Source organism: Phyllobates terribilis, unplaced genomic scaffold (genome assembly GCF_046119375.1).
Source record: "Phyllobates terribilis strain yellow unplaced genomic scaffold, ASM4611937v1 Scaffold_3__8_contigs__length_932513732, whole genome shotgun sequence".
Taxonomy (NCBI): Eukaryota; Metazoa; Chordata; class Amphibia; order Anura; family Dendrobatidae; genus Phyllobates; species Phyllobates terribilis.
Genome location: NW_027362763.1, coordinates 721589384 through 721614747, shown reverse-complemented (window position 1 = coordinate 721614747; position 25364 = coordinate 721589384). Strand labels below are relative to the sequence as shown.

At 45.5% G+C, this 25364-nt stretch overlaps 1 protein-coding gene across 3 annotated transcripts in view; it reads right to left on the bottom strand.

Moving 5' to 3' along the window:
- The window catches only part of CAMKMT (calmodulin-lysine N-methyltransferase), a 659144-nt gene that overhangs the window by 71819 nt on the left and 561961 nt on the right, over positions 1-25364 (bottom strand). For 2 of the 3 annotated variants that reach the window (XR_012318072.1, XM_073672049.1), the window contains one exon: positions 17236-17367. Coding sequence is in view for 2 of the 3 variants with exons in the window: in XM_073672049.1 (XP_073528150.1) it covers positions 17236-17367 (132 nt within the window). In the remaining variant the exon portion in view is untranslated. Of the gene's footprint in view, positions 1-17232; positions 17368-25364 lie in introns of those variants that run through there. The other variant, XM_073672051.1, reaches the window with a different exon arrangement.

Genomic DNA, 25364 nt, shown 5'->3' with positions numbered 1-25364 from the left:
ACATCACTGACAGCGTGGGAGAATTCTCCTGCACTCAGCACTTCAGCGTGAGAATTTTCCCACGCTGTCAGTGACGTGCATGAGGTGAGCCGAGTTCATTGGACATGACCTCGGCTCATCTGGATGCCGTCACAGCTAGACAGTGAGGAGCGCAAGCATGCCTGCGCTTCTCAGTGTCTGCGGGATGACAGACTGGATGGCAGCGTTCTGCTGCGGTCCAGCCAGTCATCTCGATGTAGCAGAGCTGAAGCTGTCGTGGGAACCATGGAAAGGTAAGGATGAGGTTGGTTTATTATTTTTCTTTTATTGCAGGAGATCGTTGGCTTCAGCTGGAATGGGTGTGATGGTAAGTATGGTTTAATTTAGAACAATAAAGAATTGTGTCTTTATTTCAATTAAAGGACTTTATTCTGGGTGTTGTGTTTTTTTTAAATACTTTACTAGAAATTCATGGCGGTCATGTCTAATACTGGCGTGACCCCATGAATTTTGGGCTTGGGGCCAGCTGATAATACCAAGCTGGCCCTAACCCCTTTATTACCCAGTGAGCCACCGCACCAGGGCCCTGGATGAGTTGGGTACAGCGCCAGAAGATGGCGCTTCTATGAACGCGCCATTTTCCGGGGTGGCTGCGGACTGCAATTTGTAGCGGGGGGGGGCCCAGAAAGCTTGGGCCTCCCTGCGCTGCAGATTCCAGCCCCCAGCTGCCTAGTTGTACCTGGCTGGACACAAAAACAGGGCGAAGCCCCACGTCAATTTTCTTTAAATTATTTCATGAAATAATTAAGAAAAAAAGGCCTTCCCTATATTGTTGTGTCCGGCCAGGTACAAATAGGCAGCTGGTGGTTGGGGGCAGCCCGTTCCTGCCTGCTGTACCTGGCTGGACACAAATATAGTGCGAAGCCCCACTTCAAATTTTTTTAATTATTTCATGAAATTCATGAAATAATTAAGAAAAAAAGGGCTTCCCTATATTGTTGTGTCCGGCCAGGTACAAATAGGCAGCTGGTGGATGGGGGCAGCCCGTTCCTGCCTGCTGTACCTGGCTGGACACAAATATAGTGCGAAGCCCCACTTCAATTTTTTTAAATTATTTCAGGAAATTCATGAAATAATTAAAAAAAAATTGACGTGGGGCTTCGCACTATATTTGTGTCCAGCCAGGTACAGCAGGCAGGAATGGGCTGCCCCCAACCACCAGCTGCCTATTTGTACCTGGCCGGACACAACAATATAGGGAAGCCCTTTTTTTCTTAATTATTTCATGAATTTCATGAAATAATTAAAAAAAATTGAAGTGGGGCTTCGCACTATATTTGTGTCCAGCCAGGTACAGCAGGCAGGAACGGGCTGCCCCCAACCACCAGCTGCCTATTTGTACCTGGCCGGACACAACAATATAGGGAAGGCCTTTTTTTCTTAATTATTTCATGAAATAATTTAAAGAAAATTGACGTGGGGCTTCGCCCTGTTTTTGTGTCCAGCCAGGTACAACTAGGCAGCTGGGGGCTGGAATCTGCAGCGCAGGGAGGCCCAAGCTTTCTGGGCCCCCCCCCGCTACAAATTGCAGTCCGCAGCCACCCCGGAAAATGGCGCGTTCATAGAAGCGCCATCTTCTGGCGCTGTACCCAACTCATCCAGGGCCCTGGTGCGGTGGCTCACTGGGTAATAAAGGGGTTAGGGCCAGCTTGGCATTATCAGCTGGCCCTAAGCCCGAAATTCATGGGGTCACGCCAATATTAGACATGACCGCCATGAATTTCTAGTAAAGTATTTAAAAAAAACACAACACCCAGAATAAAGTCCTTTAATTGAAATAAAGACACAATTCTTTATTGTTCTAAATTAAACCATACTTACCATCACGCCCATTCCAGCTGAAGCCAACGATCTCCTGAAATAAAAGAAAAATAATAAAGCAACATCATCCTTACCTTTCCATGGTTCCCATGACAGCTTCAGCTCTGCTACATCGAGATGACAGGCTGGACCGCAGCAGAACGCTGCCATCCAGCCTGTCATCCCGCAGACACTGAGAAGCGCAGGCTTGCTTGCGCTCCACAGTGTCTCTCTGTGAGGGCATCCAGATGAGCCGAGTTAATGTCCAATGAACTCGGCTCACCTCATGCACGTCACTGACAGCGTGGGAAAATTCTCCTGCACTCAGCGCTTCAGCGTGGGAGAATTCTCACACTGAAGCGCTGAGTGCAGGAGAATTCTCCCACGCTGTCAGTGACGTGCAGGAGGTGAGCTGAGTTCATTGGACATGAGCTCACCTTATGCACGTCACTGACAGCGTGGGAAAATTCTCCTGCACTCAGCGCTTCAGCGGGAGAATTCTCACGCTGAAGCGCTGAGTGCAGGAGAATTCTCCCACGCTGTCAGTGACGTGCAGGAGGTGAGCTGAGTTCATTGGACATGAGCTCACCTTATGCACGTCACTGACAGCGTGGGAGAATTCTCCTGCACTCACCGCTTCAGCTTGAGAATTTTCCCACGCTGTCAGTGACGTGCATGAGGTGAGCTGAGTTCATTGGACATGACCTCGGCTCATCTGGATGTCGTCACAGAGAGACGCTGAGCAGCGCAAGCAAGCCTGCGCTTCTCAGTGTCTGCGGGATGAGAGGCTGGATGGCAGCGTTCTGCTGCGGTCCAGCCTGTCATCTCGATGTAGCAGAGCTGAAGCTGTCGTGGGAACCATGGAAAGGTAAGGATGAGGTTGCTTTATTATTTTTCTTTTATTGCAGGAGATCGTTGGCTTCAGCTGGAATGGGCGTGACGGTAAGTATGGTTTAATTTAGAACAATAAAGGATTGTGTCTTTATTTCAATTAAAGGACTTTATTCTGGGTGTTTGTGTTTTTTTTAACTTTGACTATGGGGTTAGTAATGGGGGTGTCTTATAGACGCCTCTCCATTACTAACCTGGGCTTGATGTCAGCTGGCATTATAAGCTGACATCAACCCCAACCCTATTACCCCCTGCCACCGCACCAGGGCAGCGTGGAAGAGCGAGGCTAAGTGCCAGAATTGGCGCATCCTATGGATGCGCCATTTCTGGGGCGGCTGACGGCTGGTGTTTCTAGCCTGGGAGGGGGCCAATATTCATGGCTCCCTTCCTGGGCTATTAATATTAGCCCCCAGCTGTCTGCCTAGCCTTTGCTAGCTATTAAATTAGGGGGGACCCCACGTCATTTTTTTTGGGGGGTCCCCCATTTTAATAGCTAGTAAAGGCTATGTATTCAGCTGGGGGCTGATATTAGTAGCCTGGGAAGCTCCGTGGGTATTACCCCCTTCCCAGGCTTCAAACATCTGCCCCAGCCGTCTGCTTAACCTCCGCTAGAGCCTAAAATTAAGGGGAACCCCACGCCAACTTTTTTTAATAATAAATCCTTTATTTTAATACTAAATGACAAGTACAGTAACCAACACTATCACTGTACTTCATATATATGTGACTGACATGTTTCTATCTATCTAATCTATGTGTGAAGCTCTATTCTGTCTATTATAAATTGTCGGGTACAGATGCTGAATTGCCGGCCGGCTTTTTTAAAGAGACGGTGCATGAAAACACTATTATTTTTTTTGATAAATCCTTTACACTAAATGACAAGTACAGTAAGCAACACTGTCACTGTACTTCGTATATATGTGGCTGACATGTTTCTATCTATCTAATCTATGTATGATGCTCTATTCTGTCTGTTATAAATTGTCGGGTACCGCTGCTGAATTGCCGGCCGGCTTTTTTAAAGAGACAGTGCATGAAAACACTATTATTTTTTTAAATAAATCCTTTACACTAAATGACAAGTACAGTAATCAACACTGTCACTGCACTTCTTATATATGTGACTGACATGTTTCTATCTATCTAATCTATGTGTGATTTTCTATTCCTTCTATTCTAAATTGTCGGGTACCGCTGCTGAATTGCCGGCCGGCTGTTTTAAAGAGACGGTGCATGAAAACACTATTATTTTTTTTGATAAATCTTTTACGCTAAATGACAAGTACAGTAAGCAGCACTTTCACTGTACTTCGTATATATGTGGCTGACATGTTTATATCTATCTAATCTATGTGTGAAGCTCTATTCTTTCGGTTCTAAATTGTCGGGTACCGGTGTATGCCGCTGCTGAATTGCCGGCTTTTCATGTTTCACTGTTGGCACTGTTCCCATCGATTTGGGCAATCACTGTAATGCCACAACCACCATGGCTGTGGCATTACAGTGAGTGGCAGACAATCCCTGCATGATTGGTGCTCTAAATAGCGCCAGACATGCAGGACACGCTTTTGGTGCACGAACAGTTATCGAACATAACCTCGAACAGCCGAATTTTTTGCAAATCGTTCGGGTTCGTCGAACAACTCGAACACCGCCCAAAACAGCTCGAATTTGAGATTGGCGAACAGTTCTAGTCGAACACCGCTCATCTCTAGTCATGTGCCTGAGCATGCTGGTGGTTGTCAGGCTGGTAGTCTTGCTGCCCCTGCTGATGCTGGCATGGCAGCTGATGCTGGCATGGCAGATGTTGCAAATGGCCTTTTTTGGGTTAACTGGACAGTCTTTAAAAAATAGCCAGACTCGGGAAGACCTAACAGTTGGACTTGCAACTTCCCTCGTATTGTGTCTGTGGCCACCCCACTGCTTCTTCCTGCCTGTTGTGGTGCTCTGCCTCCCTCCCCCTCTACAGTGCTGTCCTCGCTATGCATGTCACCTTGCCAGGTTGGGTCAGTGACTTCATCGTCCACCACCTCGTCTTCGACGTACGCATTCTGGGCCTCCTCCTGACTTGCTGGCAATTTTGTCTCATCATTATCATCCATCTCTTGTGACAGTAATTGCACTTTCCCACCGTCACCTTCATGTAACCGTGACTGCTCAAATATTTGGGCATCGCTACTTGCGATCTCCTCTTGCCCCGCTTGAAGCGGACTGAGCGAAAGGCCAGAATCGATAAATGGAAATGTGAACAGCTCTTCGTAGTGTCCAAGTGTGGGATCACTTGTCTCCAGGCACTCTGCATGGTGGGAGGAAGGAGGATCAGGGTGAGAAATATGTGGTCCAGACTCAAGGCTACTGAGACTCGACCGTGTGGAAGACAGGGTGGTGGTGGCAAACCGACTGGAAGCATTATCTGCTATCCAAACAACAACTGACGCGCCCCCTGGGCCATATTCTTTAGGGGGAATATCCGGAGCCGGATCAGATGGGAGTTGTAGTCTTCCGAGTGGCTGTGACCCGGTCCGTGCCCAGGGTGTCAAACTCAGTTGTATGTGGCAGTCCTACAGATGTTAATAAGTTCTTAATGTCGACTACGCCACCCGTTGTATTGCGGTCACTATGGCCGCCGCTGCAGCAGGGTCCGCTGAGGCTGATGGTGTAGGTGCAGCTTTTGATGGTATAACCCCCAACGGGTGGGGTATAGCCTCAGGGGGTCAGGTGCAGAGGATGGGGGTTGTGGTGGTGCAGCATAGATGTTAAAGGAAGACAGAGTCGGGTTATGCAGTTAAGGGTATTTACTCACTGCTGATGTTCCGGTCACTCCAGCTTCAAGTGACCTCCCGAGCCGTGCTGCATCCACCAGGTCCTGGATCCAGCCAACCCCCAAGCGAGTCCGGAGCGTGACCCTGAGCTCTCCTTCTGTCCTTTCTCTGGCCGTCCCCACTAGTGATCCACCCAGGTCCAGCTCCCTCGGGCCTTCTGTTGGGAGACCCTTGGCCTTGGGTTCCCTGACCCTCCACGTGGTATGCCTTCGGGGTGGATGTGGTGGGTGGCCGTGGCAGACGCTGCCCACGGCCTCCGGTCTCTGGCTGGGGTGTGTTTTTGCCCCCACCAGCTTGGGTTCCGGTACCCTGATGCCGACTCTTCACCCGAGGATTGGATTTGGGGTCTCAGAGTCCTCTCTTCTGTTTCCCCCTCTGGGTCTCTCTTGCTTTCTCCTCTCTCTCTCTCTGGGGCTGCTCTGCTCCTCTGCTTCTTACTTCTCTGCAAAGGCTGACAGACTGACTGACCTGCAAAGACTGACTGACCCTGTTCTTAGTTGGTGCCCACCTTATATACACCCTCTATGTGTGAGCTCAGGTGACCAGCACCCAATGAGCTCCTATCTTTACCCAGGCTGCTCCCCCTATCTGCCCCTACACTACTTGGGATGTACCACCCCCCTCCCACTCCAGCCAGGAACAGACTCGGTCGTACCTGCACATTTCTAAGTGGGAGTACCGTCGGCCTGTTCCTCGGAAATGGGATGTATGTAGTGTATGCAGCCTACCGAGCTCAGTTCCACACTCCATCCTTACCCGGGAGTGGAATATCACACCTCTGGGTTGAGGTGCAATACCCCTGTAGCAGCCGAATCCTCAGGGTGCTACATTCCCCCCTGGTAAATCACAGCACGTCCTCGGGCTGTAAGACATAACACCAAAAACATACAAATTTTTGCATAAACATATAAAACATATAAAACATTATATATATATATATCAATATAAAACATTCTCGTCGCCTCTGGCTCCTCCTCCGGTCACTGTGCAACGTGTGACCGGGTAAAGTGCGACAGTCTCTCTAGAAAACTGGTTTTCCTATAAAACCGGTAGGGGGCGCTTTAGGACGCGCAACTATATACAAGGATTATGGCCGCTCTCAGTCCTCGGCCAAGTATTAGAGAGGAATGACCGCTCTCAGTCCTCGGTCAGTGGAATTAAGGGAAATACGGGTAACAGTTCACACATGCTGGTCCCAACGGGGACTATATTAGCAACAGCAACAGTTTCAGTTTCAGTTTCAGTTCCAGTTCACGGTTTCAGTTCACGGTGCCCCGACGGGCAACTATATACAGCTTCTGCTTCGCTGTCCTTAGCGACGGCGTCCTCCTGCTCTTGCTTTATGGTTACCTTTGGCTTCAGACCCGTCCGGGTCCTTTTGCTCTTCCTCCTCACACCGCAGCTCTTCCTCCGTCAGGCGATGCACATGGAGGGCGTAGGGACCTTTGGCACACTTGTGCCGGGTGAAGGTGACCTCGTCCCCGATGTAAAGGTCACGACCTCTGTGTCCCTCCGGTAGGTGGGACTCAACGTCTCTCCTGGTTACGAAGACGTCGCCTAGGGTGTGGTGGTGTCGGATGAAGCCCCACCCATGCTGCAGGTTAAACTTTATCACAGTCCCGGTGGTGCGGGGACTATGCGCTGCACGGGGGTCTCTCCTGGCCCGGCTCTTCTGCTCCGCGCTCTTTACTTGAGCTAGCTGTTCCCGGACCCGCCTCTCTCTCCGCTCCCTCTCGAAGTCCTCGAGCTGTTGGCGGCAGCACTCAGCACGCTCCGCTGCAGCTGCCCGAGTCTCTTGAGTGAACCCCATAAGATCTTCTCCGGTGGGGTCCCACTCAAACTGTGCTTCCGCTAGCGGGGGCGAGATCCTCTTTACGGGCTTTGGAGCCGGGATCAGGGGTTCATCCAGGGGTCTCTCTCTCCGGAGTCGGGGATGGTGGAACTCCGGTGGCCATATAAATGGCTGCCCATCCGGGCACGTATGCTGGGCGTACAGGTCCTCTCCCAGATGCGGCACTTTTGGTCTTATGGGCGCGGTGGTGGTGGCGCCCGGGTTGCCCGGGCCTTGCGGCCAGGCCTGGGGTATCTGGAAGGTAAAGGGCACCGTAAGGACAGCGGCGCCCTGGGCTACTTGGCCCTGCGACCAGGCCGGGGGCTCCGCGGAGGTAGGGGGCGCTGTTGGTATTGCGGCGCCCGGGGGTACTAGGCCTTGCGACCAGGCTGGTGGTGCTTCCTGCTTGGTCACGCTCGGGGTCGAGGCGTGTGACGTCACAGGGGTCGCGGCTCCCGTTTGAGGCCTAGTCTGCGGCGGTGACGTTGCAGCGACGGGCACGGCAGGATAGACTTCGGGCTCTGCGACGGGGAGCTGGGGCAGGTACGCGGTTTCCCGGTCTGGGGTATAGACGTCCCCTTTACCTGCCTCCACTCGTTCGGCTCCCTTCTCGGCGCCGTCTCCGGCCTTCAGTCCTCCCGCGCCATCCTCAGAGGCGGTCTGTCTCCTCGTCTCGGGTGGCGTGCTCCGCTCACAGGTCTCGGTCTGCTGGGCCATCTCACGGCTCCACTCCGCCAACGTCTCTCGCTGCACCCGGGCCATCCTCCTTGCGAGGCCCTCCAGAGCGGTCTGTGCACACTCCCGGTCTCGGGGGAGCTGTGCTAGGACCTCCACTAGGCCTAGTGGGGTCGTTGTTTCCAGCAGGCTCCTGACCAACGGGTCGGTGCTGCTCTGCTCTCCTACAGTCGTCTCCAGCAGGCTCCTGGCCAGCGGGCCGGTGCTGCTCTGCTTTCTCGCCATCTCCGGGTAAGCTCCTCCGATTCTCTTCTCCAGGCTTCTTGCCTCCGGGTGCGCTCGCTCTAGACTGCTCCAGGCGGCACCCATCTTTGTTCTCTCCTTTCGTCTCCTCCCACCTCGAGGGCGGTTCCGGGGCCACTTGGTGACTGTCAGCTCCAGGGGCTGTTCTTTCACGCTGACAGACACCTCTAGCATCACAGTCTCTGTTGGTGGGGGCGGTTTCCACTTTTGGCGCCATTTTCGGTCCTGGCCCACGATGGGAGGTGGCCTCTCGCCACCCTCTGGCACGCCCATAATGGCGTCCGCTCTTCCAAGGCGGGAAACCTTTGGAAATGGCGGGAATCGCTTCCCAGTGGCGGGAAACTCTGCAGATGGCGGGAAAACGCTGTTAATGGCGGACAACCGGCTGGAATCGACTGGTGATGGGGTCCGATGGCGGGGACCCTCCGGAACCGGCAGGAGACTTCTTTTTGAGGTAAACTCATTCTTTTCTTCAGGCACGCAGTACCCGGTTGTTGCGGGCACGTAATCCTGCCGACTACGCCAAAGTTGACGCGCCCCCTGGGCCATATTCTTTAGGGGGAATATCCGGAGCCGGATCAGATGGGAGTTGTAGTCTTCCGAGTGGCTGTGACCCGGTCCGTGCCCAGGGTGTCAAACTCAGTTGTATGTGGCAGTCCTACAGATGTTAATAAGTTCTTAATGTCGACTACGCCACCCGTTGTATTGCGATCACTATGGCCGCCGCTGCAGCAGGGTCCGCTGAGGCTGATGGTGTAGGTGCAGCTTTTGATGGTATAACCCCCAACGGGTGGGGTATAGCCTCAGGGGGTCAGGTGCAGAGGATGGGGGTTGTGGTGGTGCAGCATAGATGTTAAAGGAAGACAGAGTCGGGTTATGCAGTTAAGGGTATTTACTCACTGCTGATGTTCCGGTCACTCCAGCTTCAAGTGACCTCCCGAGCCGTGCTGCATCCACCAGGTCCTGGATCCAGCCAACCCCCAAGCGAGTCCGGAGCGTGACCCTGAGCTCTCCTTCTGTCCTTTCTCTGGCCGTCCCCACTAGTGATCCACCCAGGTCCAGCTCCCTCGGGCCTTCTGTTGGGAGACCCTTGGCCTTGGGTTCCCTGACCCTCCACGTGGTATGCCTTCGGGGTGGATGTGGTGGGTGGCCGTGGCAGACGCTGCCCACGGCCTCCGGTCTCTGGCTGGGGTGTGTTTTTGCCCCCACCAGCTTGGGTTCCGGTACCCTGATGCCGACTCTTCACCCGAGGATTGGATTTGGGGTCTCAGAGTCCTCTCTTCTGTTTCCCCCTCTGGGTCTCTCTTGCTTTCTCCTCTCTCTCTCTCTGGGGCTGCTCTGCTCCTCTGCTTCTTACTTCTCTGCAAAGGCTGACAGACTGACTGACCTGCAAAGACTGACTGACCCTGTTTTTAGTTGGTGCCCACCTTATATACACCCTCTATGTGTGAGCTCAGGTGACCAGCACCCAATGAGCTCCTATCTTTACCCAGGCTGCTCCCCCTATCTGCCCCTACACTACTTGGGATGTACCACCCCCCTCCCACTCCAGCCAGGAACAGACTCGGTCGTACCTGCACATTTCTAAGTGGGAGTACCGTCGGCCTGTTCCTCGGAAATGGGATGTATGTAGTGCATGCAGCCTACCGAGCTCAGTTCCACACTCCATCCTTACCCGGGAGTGGAATATCACACCTCTGGGTTGAGGTGCAATACCCCTGTAGCAGCCGAATCCTCAGGGTGCTACACAACCTTTTCACACTGCTCTGACTTCAAGAGTGGTGCTCTGCTATCCCCTAGAAAGTGGGACTGGAAGCTAGGTCGACATGATGTGGGTGCTTGTTGTGCTCCCTCAGCAGGCACAGTTTCATCTTTCCCACGACTTCAGCCTCTGCGTGCACCATCAGCATCACGTCCACTTCCCTGTTCCTTACCACACGCCTTGCTCATTTTAAATGGAGTATAATATTTTGCAGCTTGCAAAAAATGTCACGGTTATTACCGCAGTAATATTTGATCACGTCTGATGACCAATTTTTTTTGGCAGTGCCGGTACAGTGATGCTATTGGTCAGCGACCAAATGTGGATATGCTTTGGACACACAACTAGCAGACTTTAAAAGGAGTATAATTTTTGTCAGCTTCCAAAAAAAATCAGGATTCATACTGCAGTAATATTTGATCACCTGAGATGATCGAGAAGTTTCTCTGGTTGCACAATACAGCAATGCTATTCAAATGAACCAAATCTGGCTGTATGCTGCTAACAAGCAAATGGAGCAGTAAAAAATGATGTACTATATTGCTTTTCAACAAAATTAGCAGGATTGAGAGCAAAAAGAATATTATTAGCCCTGATATCTAGAGCTATAAAATTAGCAGGATTAAGAGCAAAAAGAATATTATTAGCCCTGATATCTAGAGCTATTGATAGGAGTTCCAGTAGCAGAAAGAACATGCAATGGACTATACTAGCTCTCCGCAAACTCCGCCTAACTACTGCTATCAGCAGGATTATTATTCATCAGAATGAGTCCTTACAAGGACTATTAGTATAGATTAATAATAGTGGTGTGGAACCTGTTTAAAATAATCTCTCCCTTGCTCAGCAGCAGATCTCATTACTCTGCTTGTTTGATCGGTAGACTGTGACGAGCATAGGGTCCCGGGTCTTAAATAGACCCGATGACGCTATGCGTCCAGCCAATCACTGTAATGCCACAACGTCGCTACGGCATTACAGTGACTGTCACGCAAATCCCTGCATGGTAATTGGCTGCCTAATATGCGCCAAACATGCGGGGCGGAGACTCGATCTCCCGCCAGAACATTCAAAAAATACTCGACGAGTAAGGAGCATCTCGAGCACTTTGATGCTAAGGCAAGTAACGAGTAGTGACGAGCATGCTCACTCATCACTACTCATGACTCATGTAGGGAAGATACTTCCTGTTTCTACAGAGAGCTTAGAAGGTTTTAACTAGTTTGTTTAAATATTGTGTTCTCATAGATTTAACGGAAAGAGAAAAATTAACTGGGTAAAAGGCAAAATAAGCAATTGTAAGTACACAGTGCTATATATCAGGAAGTAGAGACCAGTGAAGACCAGGTAAGCTTCAGAACAGAAGATGCTGGGGATCAGTGCCAGTAAGTATCGCTTCTTTTGTTTTAACACCAGTCTAAGTCCCTGATTATGTCAAGTTTAACCGTCACATTAATGATTCAGTTGGGAGTTCTGTCTAAACCCCTGAAAAACAGGATTCGACTTGCCCCCAAAGGATCCTCGACAGAGCCATTCACTATAATGAGACAAACAAAGTCACTTTGTACTCCGTCTGGCCTCCATCTGACGGTAACCAAATTTTTATGTTGACAGAAAAGAGTAGTTTAACGTGCTGTAATGTCCATGTAGAAAATATGGACACTGGCAGAAGAGAGGTCAGATGGAGTACAAAGTGACTGTCTGCCTCGTTATAGTCAATAGTTCTATCGGAGTTCCTTCAGGGGCCTGTCTGAATCACATTTTTGGGGGGTTCAGATGTAACCTCAACAGAGTAATGAATATGTGGGCCAAGTGTGATGTGAGCAGGCTCTTAGCCTTTCAAAAAAGAAAAATTCTCTGCTGGACAAGACAACCTCTTTAGATAGGAAAACCCTTTAAGTCTAGTGTTAGATGGCCATAGATTCTCTCATCTGAGAGAATCAGGCAGATTGTCATTTGCATAATCAGATCTCACTCTGATCACAGTTTGATTAGTGTCCGCATAGTGTGATCCGATTATCTTGGACTAGAGAATCGGAGCACATTGTGAGAAGATGGAGAACAAAATTTCTCCATCTTCCTCATTGTGTCAGTGCGCGGAAATGTCATGCGAGTGAAGTCCGATGATTTCCACGCACTCAATGACTTACTAGGCAAAGTACAATCCGAATATCAGCTTGAACTCTGACATGCTGTGATTTATTTCCAGCTCGGTCCAAGGAAAAAAAATCGGACATGTGTGCGACACCATAGAATACCATTGGTCTGAGTGCGATCTGATGTTATGTCAAGTTGCACTCGGACAGAAACTGCGATGTTGTGAGTGAGCCCTAATTCAACCATCTTGTGTATTTTACCTATGACCTTGGAAGTTTAGCACATAGCTTTGTTAGTGACGGTTCTCCCCTATGCTGGAGGAACTGTGGCCAACCCGGAACTCTCTTTTATATCTTTTAGAGTTGCCCTAAAATTAAGTCGCCCTGGAACCAGATCTTTTCTTTGACCGCAAAAATATTCAATAGAAATATACTAATTTCTCCACAAATAGCCCTCCTCTCCCTAGAATTGGAGAATTTTGAACCTGCTCACACACAGCTATTGATACACATCTTCCTTGTAGTCAAAAACTACATTGCTTTTTTTTGGAAAGATTCTTCACCACCCAAATTACGTGATATCATCAAAAGGATCTCCCTGCACAGTTCCTTAGAGCTTACATATGCTTTATTTAATAACTACTGTGGGGCAAAAAAGTATTTAGTCAGCCATCAATTGTGTAAGTTCTCTCATTTAAAAAAATGAGAGAGGCCTGTAACTGACATCATAGGTAGACCTCAACTATGAGAGACAAAATGAGAAAACAAATCCTGAAAATCACATCGTCTGATTTGGAAAGAAATTTTTTTTTAAATTTTGGAGGAAAATAAGTATTTGGCCATCTACAAAAGTTCATCTCAATACTTTGTTATATATCCTTTGCTGGCAATGACAGAGGTCAAACGTTTTCTGTAATTGTCCACAAGGTTGGCACCCACTATTGCTGGTATGTTGGCCCATTCCTCCATGCAGATCTCCTCTAGAGCAGTGATGTTTTGGGACTGTCGTTGGGCAACATGGACTTTCAACTCCCTCCAAAGGTTTTCTATAGGGTTTAAATCTGGAGACTGGCTAAGCCACTCCAGGACCTTGAAATGCTTCTTATGAAGCCACTCCTTCATTGCCCTGGCGGTGTGCTTGGGATCATTGTCATGCTGAAGAACCCAGCCACGTTTCATCTTCAATGCCCTTGCTGATGGAAGGAGATTTGCACTCAAAATCTCAGGATACATGGCCCCATTCATTCTTTCATGTACTGTACACGGATCAGTCGCCCTGGTCCCTTGGCAGAGAAATAGCCCCACCATGATCTTGCCACCCCCATGCTTCCTAGTACGTATGGTGTTCTTTGGATGCAACTCAGCATTCTTTCTCCTCCAAACACGACGAGTTGTGTTTCTACCAAACAGTTCTACTTTGGTTTCATCTGACCATATGACATTCTCCCAATACTCTTCTGGATCAACCAAATACTCTCTAGCAAACTTCAAACGGGCCCGGACATGTAATGGCTTAAGGAGGGGGACACGTCTGGCACTGCAGGATCTGAGTCCCTGGCCGCATAGTGTGTTACTGATGGTAGCCTGTGTAACATTGGTACCAGCTCTCTGCAGGTCCCCCCGTGTGGTTCTGGGATTTTTGTTCACCGTTCATGAGATCATTTTGACCCCACAGGGTGAGATCTTGTGTGGAGCCCCAGATTGAGGGAGATTATCAGTGGTCTTGTATGTCTTCCATTTTCTGATTATTGCTCCCACCGCTGATTTCTTCACACCAAGCTGCTTGCCTATTGCAGATTCAGCCTTCCCAGCCTGGTGCAGGGCTACAATTTTGTTTCTGGTGTCCTTCGACAGCTCTTTGGTCTTCACCATAGTGGAGTTTAGAGTGTGACTGTTTGAGGTTATGTACAGGTGTCTTTTATACTGATGACAAGTTCAAACAGGTGCCAGTACTACAGGTAATGAGTGGAGGACAGAGGAGCCTCTGAAAGAAGAAGTTACAGGTCTGTGAGAGCCAGAAATCTTGCTTGTTTGTAACTGACCAAATACTTATTTTCCACCAAAATTTGAAAAAAAAATATTTTCAAATCAGACAATGTGATTTTCAGGATTTGTTTTCTCATTTTGTCTCTCATAGTTGAGGTCTACCTATGATGTCAATTACAGGCCTCTCTCATCTTGTGGGAGAACTTGGGATCCTAGGACCTTGAACTTCCCCTAACTTATCTAGTCACTGCCAAACGCATCTAAACTTCCTCCTCACTTCTGAATCTCTGGTACTCTTTGGTACTCTCATGGGTAAATTAAATCTACCAAAGTTTACACTACCGTTCAAAAGTTTGGGGTCATTTATAAATTTCATTATTTTTTAAAGAAGAGCACATTTTTTTTCAATGAAGCTAACATTAAATGAATCAGAAATACACTCTATACATTGTTAATGTGGTAAATGACTATTCTGGCTGCCAACGTCTTGTTTTTATTGCAATATCTACAGTACATAGATGTATAGAGGCCCATTTCCAACAACCACCACTACAGCGTTTTAATGGTACATTGTGTTTGCTAACTGTGTAAGAAGGCTAATGGATGTTTAGAAAACCCTTGCACAAGTATGTTAGCCCAGCTGAAAACGGTTTGGCTGATTTGAGAAGCAATAAAATTGACCTTCCTTTGAGCTAGTTGAGAATCTGGAGCATTACATTTGTTTGTTCTATGAAACTCTCAAAATGGCCAGAAAAAGAGAATTTTCATGTGAAACTCGACAGTCTATTCTTGTTCTTAGAAATGAAGGCTATTCCATGGGAGAAATTGCCAAGAAACTGAAGATTTCCTACAACGGTGTGTACTACTCCCTTCAGAGGAGAGCACAAACAGGCTCTAACCAGAGTAGAAAGATAAGTGGGAGGCCCCGCTGCACAACTGAGCAACAAGACAAGTACATTGAGGTCTCTAGTTTGAGAAATCGACGCCTCACAGCTCCGCAACTGGCAGCTTCATTAAATAGTACACGCAAAACGTCATTGTCAACGTCTACAGTGAAGAGGCAACTCCGGGATGCTGGCCTTCAGGGCAAAGTGGCAAAGAAAAAGCCATATCTGAGACTGGCTAATAAAAGGAAAACATTAATATGGGCAAAAGAACACAGACATTGGACAGAGGAAGATTGGAAAAAAGTTTTATGGACAGACTAATCAAAGTTTGAGGTGTTTGGATCACACAGAAGAACATTTGTGAGATGCAGAACAACTGAAAAGATGCTGGAAGAGTGCCTGACGCCATTTGTCAAGCATGGTGGAGGTAATGTGATGGTCTGGGGTTGCTTTGGTGCTGGAAAAGTGGGATATTTGTACAAGGTAAATGGGATTTTGAATAAGGAAGGCTATCACTCCATTTTGCAACGCCATGCCTTCACTTGTGGACAGCGCTAGATTGGAGCCAATTTCATCCTACAACAGGACAATGACCCAAAGCACACCTCCAAATTATGCATGAACAATTTAGGGAAGAAGCAGGCAGCTGGTATTCTATCTGTAATGGAGTGGCCAGCGCAGTCACCAGATCTCAACCCCATTCAGCTGTTGTGGGAGCAGCGTGACTGTATGGTACGCAAAAACTGCCCATCAAGCCAATCCACCTTGTGGGAGGGGCTTCAGGAAGCATGGGGGCAAATTTCTCAAATTAACCTCAGAAAATTAACAGCTAGAATGCCAAAGGTCTGCAATACTGGAATTGCTGCATAGGGAGCATTCTTTGACGAAAGCAAGTTTGAAGGAGAAAATTATTCAATCAAATAAAAATCATTATTTCTAACCTTGTCAATGTCTGGACTATATTTTCTATTCATTTTGCAACTCATTTGATAAATAAAAGTATGAGTTTTCATGGAAAACACAAAATTGTCTGGGTGACCCCAAACTTTTGAACGGTAGTGTATATGTTATAGTTTTAGTTGAATTGTATATTCTATTTGCACACTACAATACTGTTTTCTGTTATAGCCTGCCAGTAACAAATTAAGTTCTCCCCATATCCCTTGCCCTTTCCCCCATCTGTTTGATAAACATACTCACTTATCCCTCTCCCTCACCCTATCCTCCCCCTTACTTCCCTATGTTGGTTCAAAAATTTCAATAAAAATATTGGAAAAGGAAGGTTAGCACATAGGAGAACATCCTGTGCCTGGCAGGATCTACTTTACCATATCATTATTATGGCAATCACTCCAGGAAGGTTAGAATAAATGGTATGCCTGTCCATGACAACATAATCTGCATAAGCTTAGGTCACTTTCATTAAAAGGGCAATTAAAATCTATGTCTAATGAACATATAACACTTTCCCTAGATATTGCAAACTGTAGCACAGCCATTCATTCCTATCACGCCTTTCATTAGTATCTACCTACAAATAATAAGAGTATAACCGAAAGCAGCGGCTTTATGTAAGCAAGCTTAGAAATCACAGATAAGTGCTTTTGACCTAAATCTTGCGGCGCCTCAATCTGACATATAACCTCACAGCTGTGAAATTCTGTGTCGAGATTTAGCAGTTTGAATCTGCCAAGTGACCCGACCATAAAGCAACTAGAGATAAGGATTTAAGGTATGATATGACACAATTAGACATTAGCCGTCTGTTTGTTTCAACACATTTTGTTTCTAGATTAGCCGAACATTTGGGTTTGTTTTATTTACAGTCGTTTTCCCCGCTTGTTGACTTTGGACGGTGTACAACGTGTCATACAAATAACCAAGAGCGGTATGATGATTTTTTTTTTTTTTTTTCCCTATGGTAACTCAGCTAGGAGATTCTTGTGTTAAACCCTGCTAGACATGGAGAGATAAAGGGTGGTTTAACAGCAAAAACTAATCACATATAAAAATAGCTGTTTAGAAGCAGCTCACCTAAGGACCGCTTTAATCAAATGTTTGTTACCTGCCAAAAAGAACCATGATCTTTTCAAAACGCAATGTGGATTAAAGTATTATCTGTCGCAAGCAGAGAACCAACCTTGGAGTGGAAGTTGGAAATGTGTTCATCATAATTTTCATGTCTTTGGATAGAAAAGCCAGCCGCTTCTGCTAGATTGCAAAACTGGTTTAAAGTGTTCCCTCTTGGTGGAGCAAATACCATCGCTTTTCCCTGCAAGAATGAAAAAAAAATTCAGAGAGAAAGAAAACACATTTGTGGAAGAACGCTGAGCAAATGTCAAAATATAAGTCCAAATATAAGTAAAGCAAAAGAAAATGTTGCATTTCTGAGGTTACGTTCCCATTTAGCATTCTTACTGTAGACCTTCCTTAGCGATACCGGCAGCGGTTAGAGATGAGCGAACCTGAACTTAAAAGTTTGGGGTTCGTATTGGACAGTTAATGTCCGGTGCTAAATGCCGAACATGGACTCTCCCCGGAAGTACGTTGCAATGTTCAGAGTTCCGGTGGAAGTCTGGGCGGAGGAAGGAGAGATAAAGGGAGGGAGACAGAGGGAGGGATAGAGAGAGGGTAGGAAAGAGAGAGGGTAGGAAAGAGAGATAGTGGGAGGAAGAGAGAGAGTAAGAGAGCGTGAGAGAGGGAGCGAGAGAGTGAGAGAGATAGGGAGCGAGTGAGAGTGATAGTGAGAGAGTAAGAATGAGAGAGTGTGAGTGAGAGAGAGTGTGATGGAGAGAGTGAGAGACGGAGAGAGAGACAGGATGAGAGAGAGAAAGAGAGAGAGAGGATGGGAGAGAGAAAGAGAGAATGAGCAAGTGAGAGAATGAGAGAGAGTGAATGCGAGAGGGTGTGTGAGAGTGAGCGAGTGAGAGAGCATGAGAGTGAGAGTGTGTGTGCAAGAGATAATGAGAGAGTGAGAGAGAGAGAGAAAATTTTCCAGCTCAAGAGTTTGGGTCTCTATTGTTTTAATGGGATTCAGGTTCTGGTTCAAGTTCGGGTACAGTTCTGGTACCTGACCCGAACTTTGGAATAAAGCTCGGGTTGGGAACCAGAGATCGAACTTCCACGGGTCCACTCATCCTTAGCAACAGTATTTACCTCGGCGGACTTCATTGCGAATAAAGGTGCAAGCATTTCACCCTTTTCATGGCAAAAGATGAAACTCGCATGTGCTTTACATCCGCAGTTTAATTGAAACCAGAAGTCGTCATCAAGTTATGCTGCGAATTTATTTTGCAGCATGTGCACTATGCTAATCATGTAAAATGCAGCAAATTTGCTTTATTTTTGAAAACTTAAAAGATTTTCATCCATATCATCCGTGTATCCGTATTTTATGCCTTTGTGCCATGCATTGTTATACTACAACATCTTAAAATGTATGTGCTCAAATACAGTTTTCTAGGTTTATGATGGCAACATATCCGTCAATATCAGATGTAATATACAGTACAGACCAAACGTTTGGAGACACCTTCTCATTTAAAGATTTTTCTGTATTTTCAGGACTATGAAAATTGTACATTCACACTGAAGGCATCAAAACTATGAATTAACACATGTGGAATTATATACTTAAAAAAGTGTGAAACAACTGAAAATATGTCTTATATTCTAGGTTCTTCAAAGTAGCCACCTTTTGCTTTGATGACTGCTTTGCACACTCTTGGCATTCTCTTGATGAGCTTCAAGAGGTAGTCACCGGAAATGGTTTTCACTTCACAGGTGTGCCCTGTCAGGTTTAATAAGTGGGATTTCTTAACTTATAAATGGCGTTGGTACCATCAGTTGTGTGGTGCAGAAGTCTGGTTGATACACAGCTGATAGTCCTACTGAAGCTCATCAAGAGAATGCCAAGAATGTGCAAAGCAGTCATCAAAGCAAAAGGTGGCTACTTTGAAGAACCTAGAATATAAGACATATTTTCAGTTGTTTCACACTTTTTTGTTAAGTATATAATTCCACATGTGTTAATTCATAGTTTTGATGCCTTCAGTGTGAATGTACAATTTACATAGTCCTGAAAATACAGAAAAATCTTTAAATGAGATGGTGTGTCCAAACTTTTGGTCTGTACTGTACATGTTCCATATGGGAGCCAATTTTTTTTGTGCACCCAAAGACTTGAACGAGAATATTGCATGCTTCCATTTTTTTTTACCTGAACACTTGGTCCATGTGAAAAAACTTTCATCTGAACAGCTTTCATCTGATTTACTCTGATGAATGTGCTGTCAGATTTTTACTCAGACAGAACATGTCTGTACTATATGCTCACCTGTACGAGTTCTTAAGATTCTGGATTAGGAAAACATGGTTCTTTTTTTTTTCCAAAAAGGGCATCACAGATGTCCATGGATTTGTCTGGTATTGCTTTCTTGCTTAAAGGGTTGTCTGGTCTTAAGCTGTAAGTCTGCAGTCTCTCTGTGTGACTGCAGACTAGTGAATTCTCACATCGCATGCACTGCATGCTGTGAGGATTCTCCAATGTCGGAAGCAGACGGTCATGTGCCCGGAAGTATGAGATTTGCATATTTTTGACCACATTCCGACTAAACTATTCTAAGTCTCAGGCAATACACTTGCAAGTGTATTGAGCAAGGCCACACCAATCTAGTCGACACGTGACTGCATGTATGCAAATCACATACTTGCAGTTACGCGCCTGCCACTCCTGGCACAAGAGAATCCTCACAGTGAGCCCGATCTGAGAATTCACAAGTCTGCAGTCACATCGAGTAACTGCAGACTTGTAGCTTAAGATTGGACAACCTTGCAGACTGGTACCAACTGGTCATGGAAAAAGGAGTCACATCGATCTCCTCACATGTGCAATATTTCAAAATAAATATTTTCCATCTCCTAAAAAATTTCTAGTTTGTTTTTCCTTTATTCTAATCAATGTCGATTCTTCGTTTGGTCAGGACGTGCCACATCTGAGGTTGATGACTGTAGGGATAGATTCTCTTAACCAATGCTTACGCAGAAGCCACTTGGCTGCTGATATCATCACATGCAATAATTGAGGCAGATGCAAACGTTTTAGAGACCGATCATTCTCTTAACTCCAATAATCAAACAGTGCTAGTTGACAGGAGAGCGCCAAATTTGGTCCCTACATTTCTCTGATGCACCCCCCCCAATCATACACCAAAAATAAAATATATGAAAACAAGACCAATAGACCATGAACGAAATCCATGAAACGTGGTTCACATTTGGGGTAAGCAGTTATGTTGTTGCGTTTGGGTGTTGTTCTAGGTAGCTCCCTCCATACCTCATTCTGTATTATTTTACCATTCTTATCCCATCCTTCTCTTATTGTTGGCAGTATACCATGATGATCGGTTAACTGTTTTCCCCAATTTTGAAGAAGGCTTCAGGATGCACATCCATCAAATCGCCTCTCATAAAATTATGTAAAAGTGAGATGCGAGACAAAAAGGTCGTCCAATAACTGGATGAAAAGTATTTTGAGATTGCTTGCGTGAAAATATTTCTGTTCACTAATAAAATGTTCTACGTATACATTTTGAATATGGTGACCAGTGTTTAAGTGACACATTGTAGTTATTTAATCTCTAATGAACCATCTAGTTTTAATTTGGTGAAACAGATGTGAGGCTACCTGTAGACATTTCCTATGCCATTCACCGAAAAGTGTATTCTCCATACCCAGTTTATACTCTGGATTGTCACTAATTGGAGATATTTTGAGATTCGAAAAGATAGTTTATTATTATTATTATTTATTATTATAGCGCCATTTATTCCATGGCACTTTACATGTGAAGAAGGGGTATACATACAAGAACAATTACAATAACAATTATAATTTTTATTCTAATTTCCTTCCAAGCTGCTGTAGTGTCCCTGAATAGAAATGGGTGTTTATGTTGAGTGGGAAGCATAGAGTATTTTTGGGCATGAATTAGGGCAACGCCTAGGCTGGGCACAGTCAAGTTTAAGTGGAAAGGCAGAATGAGGACTAGAACCATGAACCTAATCAATGTCTGGTCAGGCAAGCCAAATTTAATTCCTGATGATAGGTAGATTGATACTTCCATTAGCCTTCGTGGTGTGAGGCAGTGACCGGGATCGTAAACGAGGGACGTTATATATCCCCCAGAATGTGTATAGAGACCTATTAAATCCATTGGAGTGCATTGCAGTCACAAACTCACCTGCGGCTGCAATGCAGAAATGACGGTGAGCATTGACCTGGTCAGGCTATATGGCTAAGGAAGATTAATTAAAACCTGGCAGGGCCTTCATTTCTTGGGGGAGGCTACAGGAAGGCAGTGGGGCAGCCTCCTCCCTCCAACCCAGGTTTTCCAGTGGCTCTTGCAACAGGTCCTTTATAAACCGTGCACTAAGGATTAGTGTTGTTCTATGTTGGAACCTGCTAGGAGCATAGCAGGAAAGCTCAGCAGGATTGAGTGTGGCTGAACCCACGCCTGGGAAGGCTCTGCTCCTATTAGGCTCTTAGCGGCCCGGCCGATGCCCACGGCAGCCGTTAAGGGCTCGTGTTAACCCGGCTGCAAACCGGAGGACTTCTCTGTTTACCCGTGAGTTGCTGAATAAAGCTGTTTATGTTGGACTTGCTTGGGTCACTGCCTCAGTTACTGCACGGTGTGAACACCGCCGCCTTACAGTGGCCATTAGTTTTTTAAGGCTTATACATGGACATTTAATTCTCCATAGAAAATGGCTTATTTAATGCGGCTACATGAACAAAAGGAGTACAGTCTGGAATTGATACAGCAATTTAGAAACACATCATTTTGAGCAAATGTACTCCACCTAGATGGGATAATGGTATATCCTGAGAATTTTGTAACTATTTCTTTAATGAGAGGGGGATAACTTTATATAAAAAAGGAAGGAATTGTACACGGTTTATACCTAGGTAGGTTTTATGTGATCCCTCCTGGCACTCCCCCAACTTTCTATTATATTAACACTCAGTTCGTATTTTGAAGTATTAATCTTAAATACAAAATACTTTCCAAAAGACTCTAACAATGTCTCACTCTATGGACTAGATCTCAAAAGTCCTGTTTCAGGAGTTCTTATTGCATTTTCCCAGTCCTTGGTTTTTAGGCAAGCAAAGATAGGACATCAACAGACTCCTTTGGTTCTCTCAGCCACAAGTCTCAGTGAGCTTGGGTGCCCATGTATTCTGGGACTACAGAGATATTCCACAATGAGAGCTGCTGCCTTTGGGATAGTAAAAGTATAGAAGGCACCATCATGATTCTTAGTACTGCTGGGTATCTCAATTTGAAATGTACATTTTCTGGTACAGTGTAGAGCAAATTGAGCTGAATGCTCACCATCTTCAAGTGATCTCAGCTGAAAAGTCTTCAAAAAGAAGAAGTTTTGTGCCATGGACTATTAGTAGGTCACGGAGCCTCCAATAGGGAAAGATGATGTAATTTTTATATGTAAAGTCTAAATATTTTGTTATAACTAGTCTTGGACATTTGTTGCCAATAATGTCTGGATTCGTTATCCGGGGACCTGCCAGGTGAACTCTCTAATTTCCTGCGGATAGAAATGCCCAAGGCTTTAAGAAGCTGCATACCACATAGATCAAGAAGCTTTTTTTGTGAAAATTACACTGGCAGGTCTACAAGATCATCAGTATGGTCTCTGAGAATAATTTTAATCTTCGTTAGCCATAAAATAGTGGCATGTTTTGCATGGACATGATCATCGATGATGGGGATCCTAGATTCTATTTCATTAATCTGATCAGCATGCTCATCTAGCCACTACGGCATTTTCTGAAGTGCCAATGTTACCATATTTTAAGGTGACTGTTGTTTCAGGAATCAATATGCTGCCCACTTTGGAAGCCAGTGTTTTGTAATCCAGGACAGTTAAGTAATTACCCAGTGTCATATCTTGTTCATCATTAGATTCCTCATGTTTGCTTTGATCCTCAGAAATCTGAGGTCAACACTGTGAGAGATGCAGACACCATATTGTCTCTTCGCTAATGGGCATTGTCTGTCTGACACTGAAATGATGTGGAATTTGCCGTGCTGCATAGGAGATACTGTTCCACATGTGTGGAACAAAGAATGGGGGAATGAGAAACTTATTTAGGCTGCTGGTAAGGTTGTAGGTGAGCAGTTAGAGCAGGTGGGAGTGATGGAGCCAAGAACTCAAAAGAGACAAGCCTTCACATGGTCATGGCCAGAGCTGGAATCATACGTTTCTATTTAACGTTTATATGTTTGATACTAAAGAAATGATCAACTATACATTGAATAGGAGATAACTGTGATCGGTTTAGGTCTGATACCCACTGGTGATCACTAGAATTGAATAGGCTCTATACAGTTTTGAAAAAGTGGTATCAAAACAACAGCTTCTTACAATCTTTATGACACAAGGGCATCAAAAAAGTGTGTTTCCCACTTGGGATCCTCCTCTTTGAGCCATTCCCAAGAGATGTGACTGACCCACCCATGTATTACATGGTTAGTATTTAATTTCAATGTAATACTTGTCTGCAAAGTCAAAGTCATTGCACGGGAAATATGTGGGCAGGCTTAGGTTCCACAAGTCATATCAGCTATTCCCCTGGAGGTTAGAGAAGCCAGACTCACAGGTCAGCTTAAATTTACAAGAATGATAACTTGATGAGAGATACCCTTTAGGACTATTAACGCAATAATTAACATAATACTCTACTTTCGTAATCTCAGTTGACTAATGTAAAGTATATATCAACAATAAGACTATTGTGCTTATTGTTGATTTTCATTCATCGAAGCTTAGTAAAAATAATCAACCAACAAGATTAGTGAATGCTGCTTCTAGCAGGAATCACAACAGTCATTGCTTGCGAGAGATGTTGCTGGAAAACAAGGACACTAATCATCGCATGGTTGCACCATGTCATTTATATGTAATGTTCAAAAATAATAATTTAAGGAATATATTCCCCAATGCCAGTTCTGAATATTCAGCTGTGTAACCACTAGTTTTTGGACATTGCACTTTAGTAGGTTCAGCCAGGGGTGTAGGATGTAACCAAGGAGCCCATAGCAAAACTTGAAACCAGGCCCACTTCTATTGGAAAACACAAGCTTATTTTGATCTCCACCTTGTCGCTGTTGCTTCTTCCTCCTCTTGGTGGTCTCCCAGTCTTCTGTGTAGATTTTCAGACGCTTGCCTTGCATTGTCTACACTTATCACTAACTGTACTTCACCTATGCTTGGAAATTCTCCCCGTTAGTGGCTGGGCACCTATCCTACAAATCTACAAGCATTTCTAGGTCATGCATTACCTGCAGTTTTATGCCTGTATTTCTGCTTCTTCCGTCATACAAGGATCTGGTACAAGCATACAATGGACAACAGTAAAATAAAATAACAAGTGGAAATTGTGTTTGGCCTTGTAATGGAGTCAATTGTGTTTGAGATGAAAAACCACTTACAGCTTTATTCAATTCAGTAAAAATAAAACTAGGAAAGCGTGCGCACCACAAACGCTCTTCTTAAGCATTTCACACACAGGATACGTTCTTAGTCAAAGCCAGTATAAATGTGTCCAGGGTATGATCATAAGGGGCAATGGGGTGCAGATTTTTCATCTGGATTCCTCAGAGAAGAAAATCCGCAGACTGCTACAGTATCGGCAAAATTACCAAATCTGCAGGAAAAATCTATACAAAATCCATAAGGAAATTGCCTGTGAGACAGATTTTAAATCCACAGTATGCCAGTGTTGCTGATTTAAATCTTTGACAAATCTGGAGCAAGATCAAATGTAAATCCGCATCTACAAATTGTCAAGGATTTTGCAGAGGATCCTCTGCAAAATCCACTCAATTTAATTCCCATGAGGAAATGCCCTTACTACACAAAAAGTGTAATTTGTGAAAGTATGAACAGCGGAGTAGACCCTGGTGAACCTATCTAGACTTGCACAAGATCGATCTTCCCACAGATTGTTCATCTATCAAGTCGCCATCGCTCGAGATTGAGCGGAAGGCTGTTAAAAAAAAAAAAAAAAAGAAAAAAAGATGGGGTTGACAGAGTATGTTTCCTACAGATGTTTTTGATCGTGCAGTCTTATTCGTATGATAGAACTGTGCGTGGTTTTAAAATAGCACCAAGAAGATCGAAATTAAAACTATAAAAAAGAAAATTGCCTCCATTTTAATTTGTGGAACGTCTGATTGCTTAAAATGG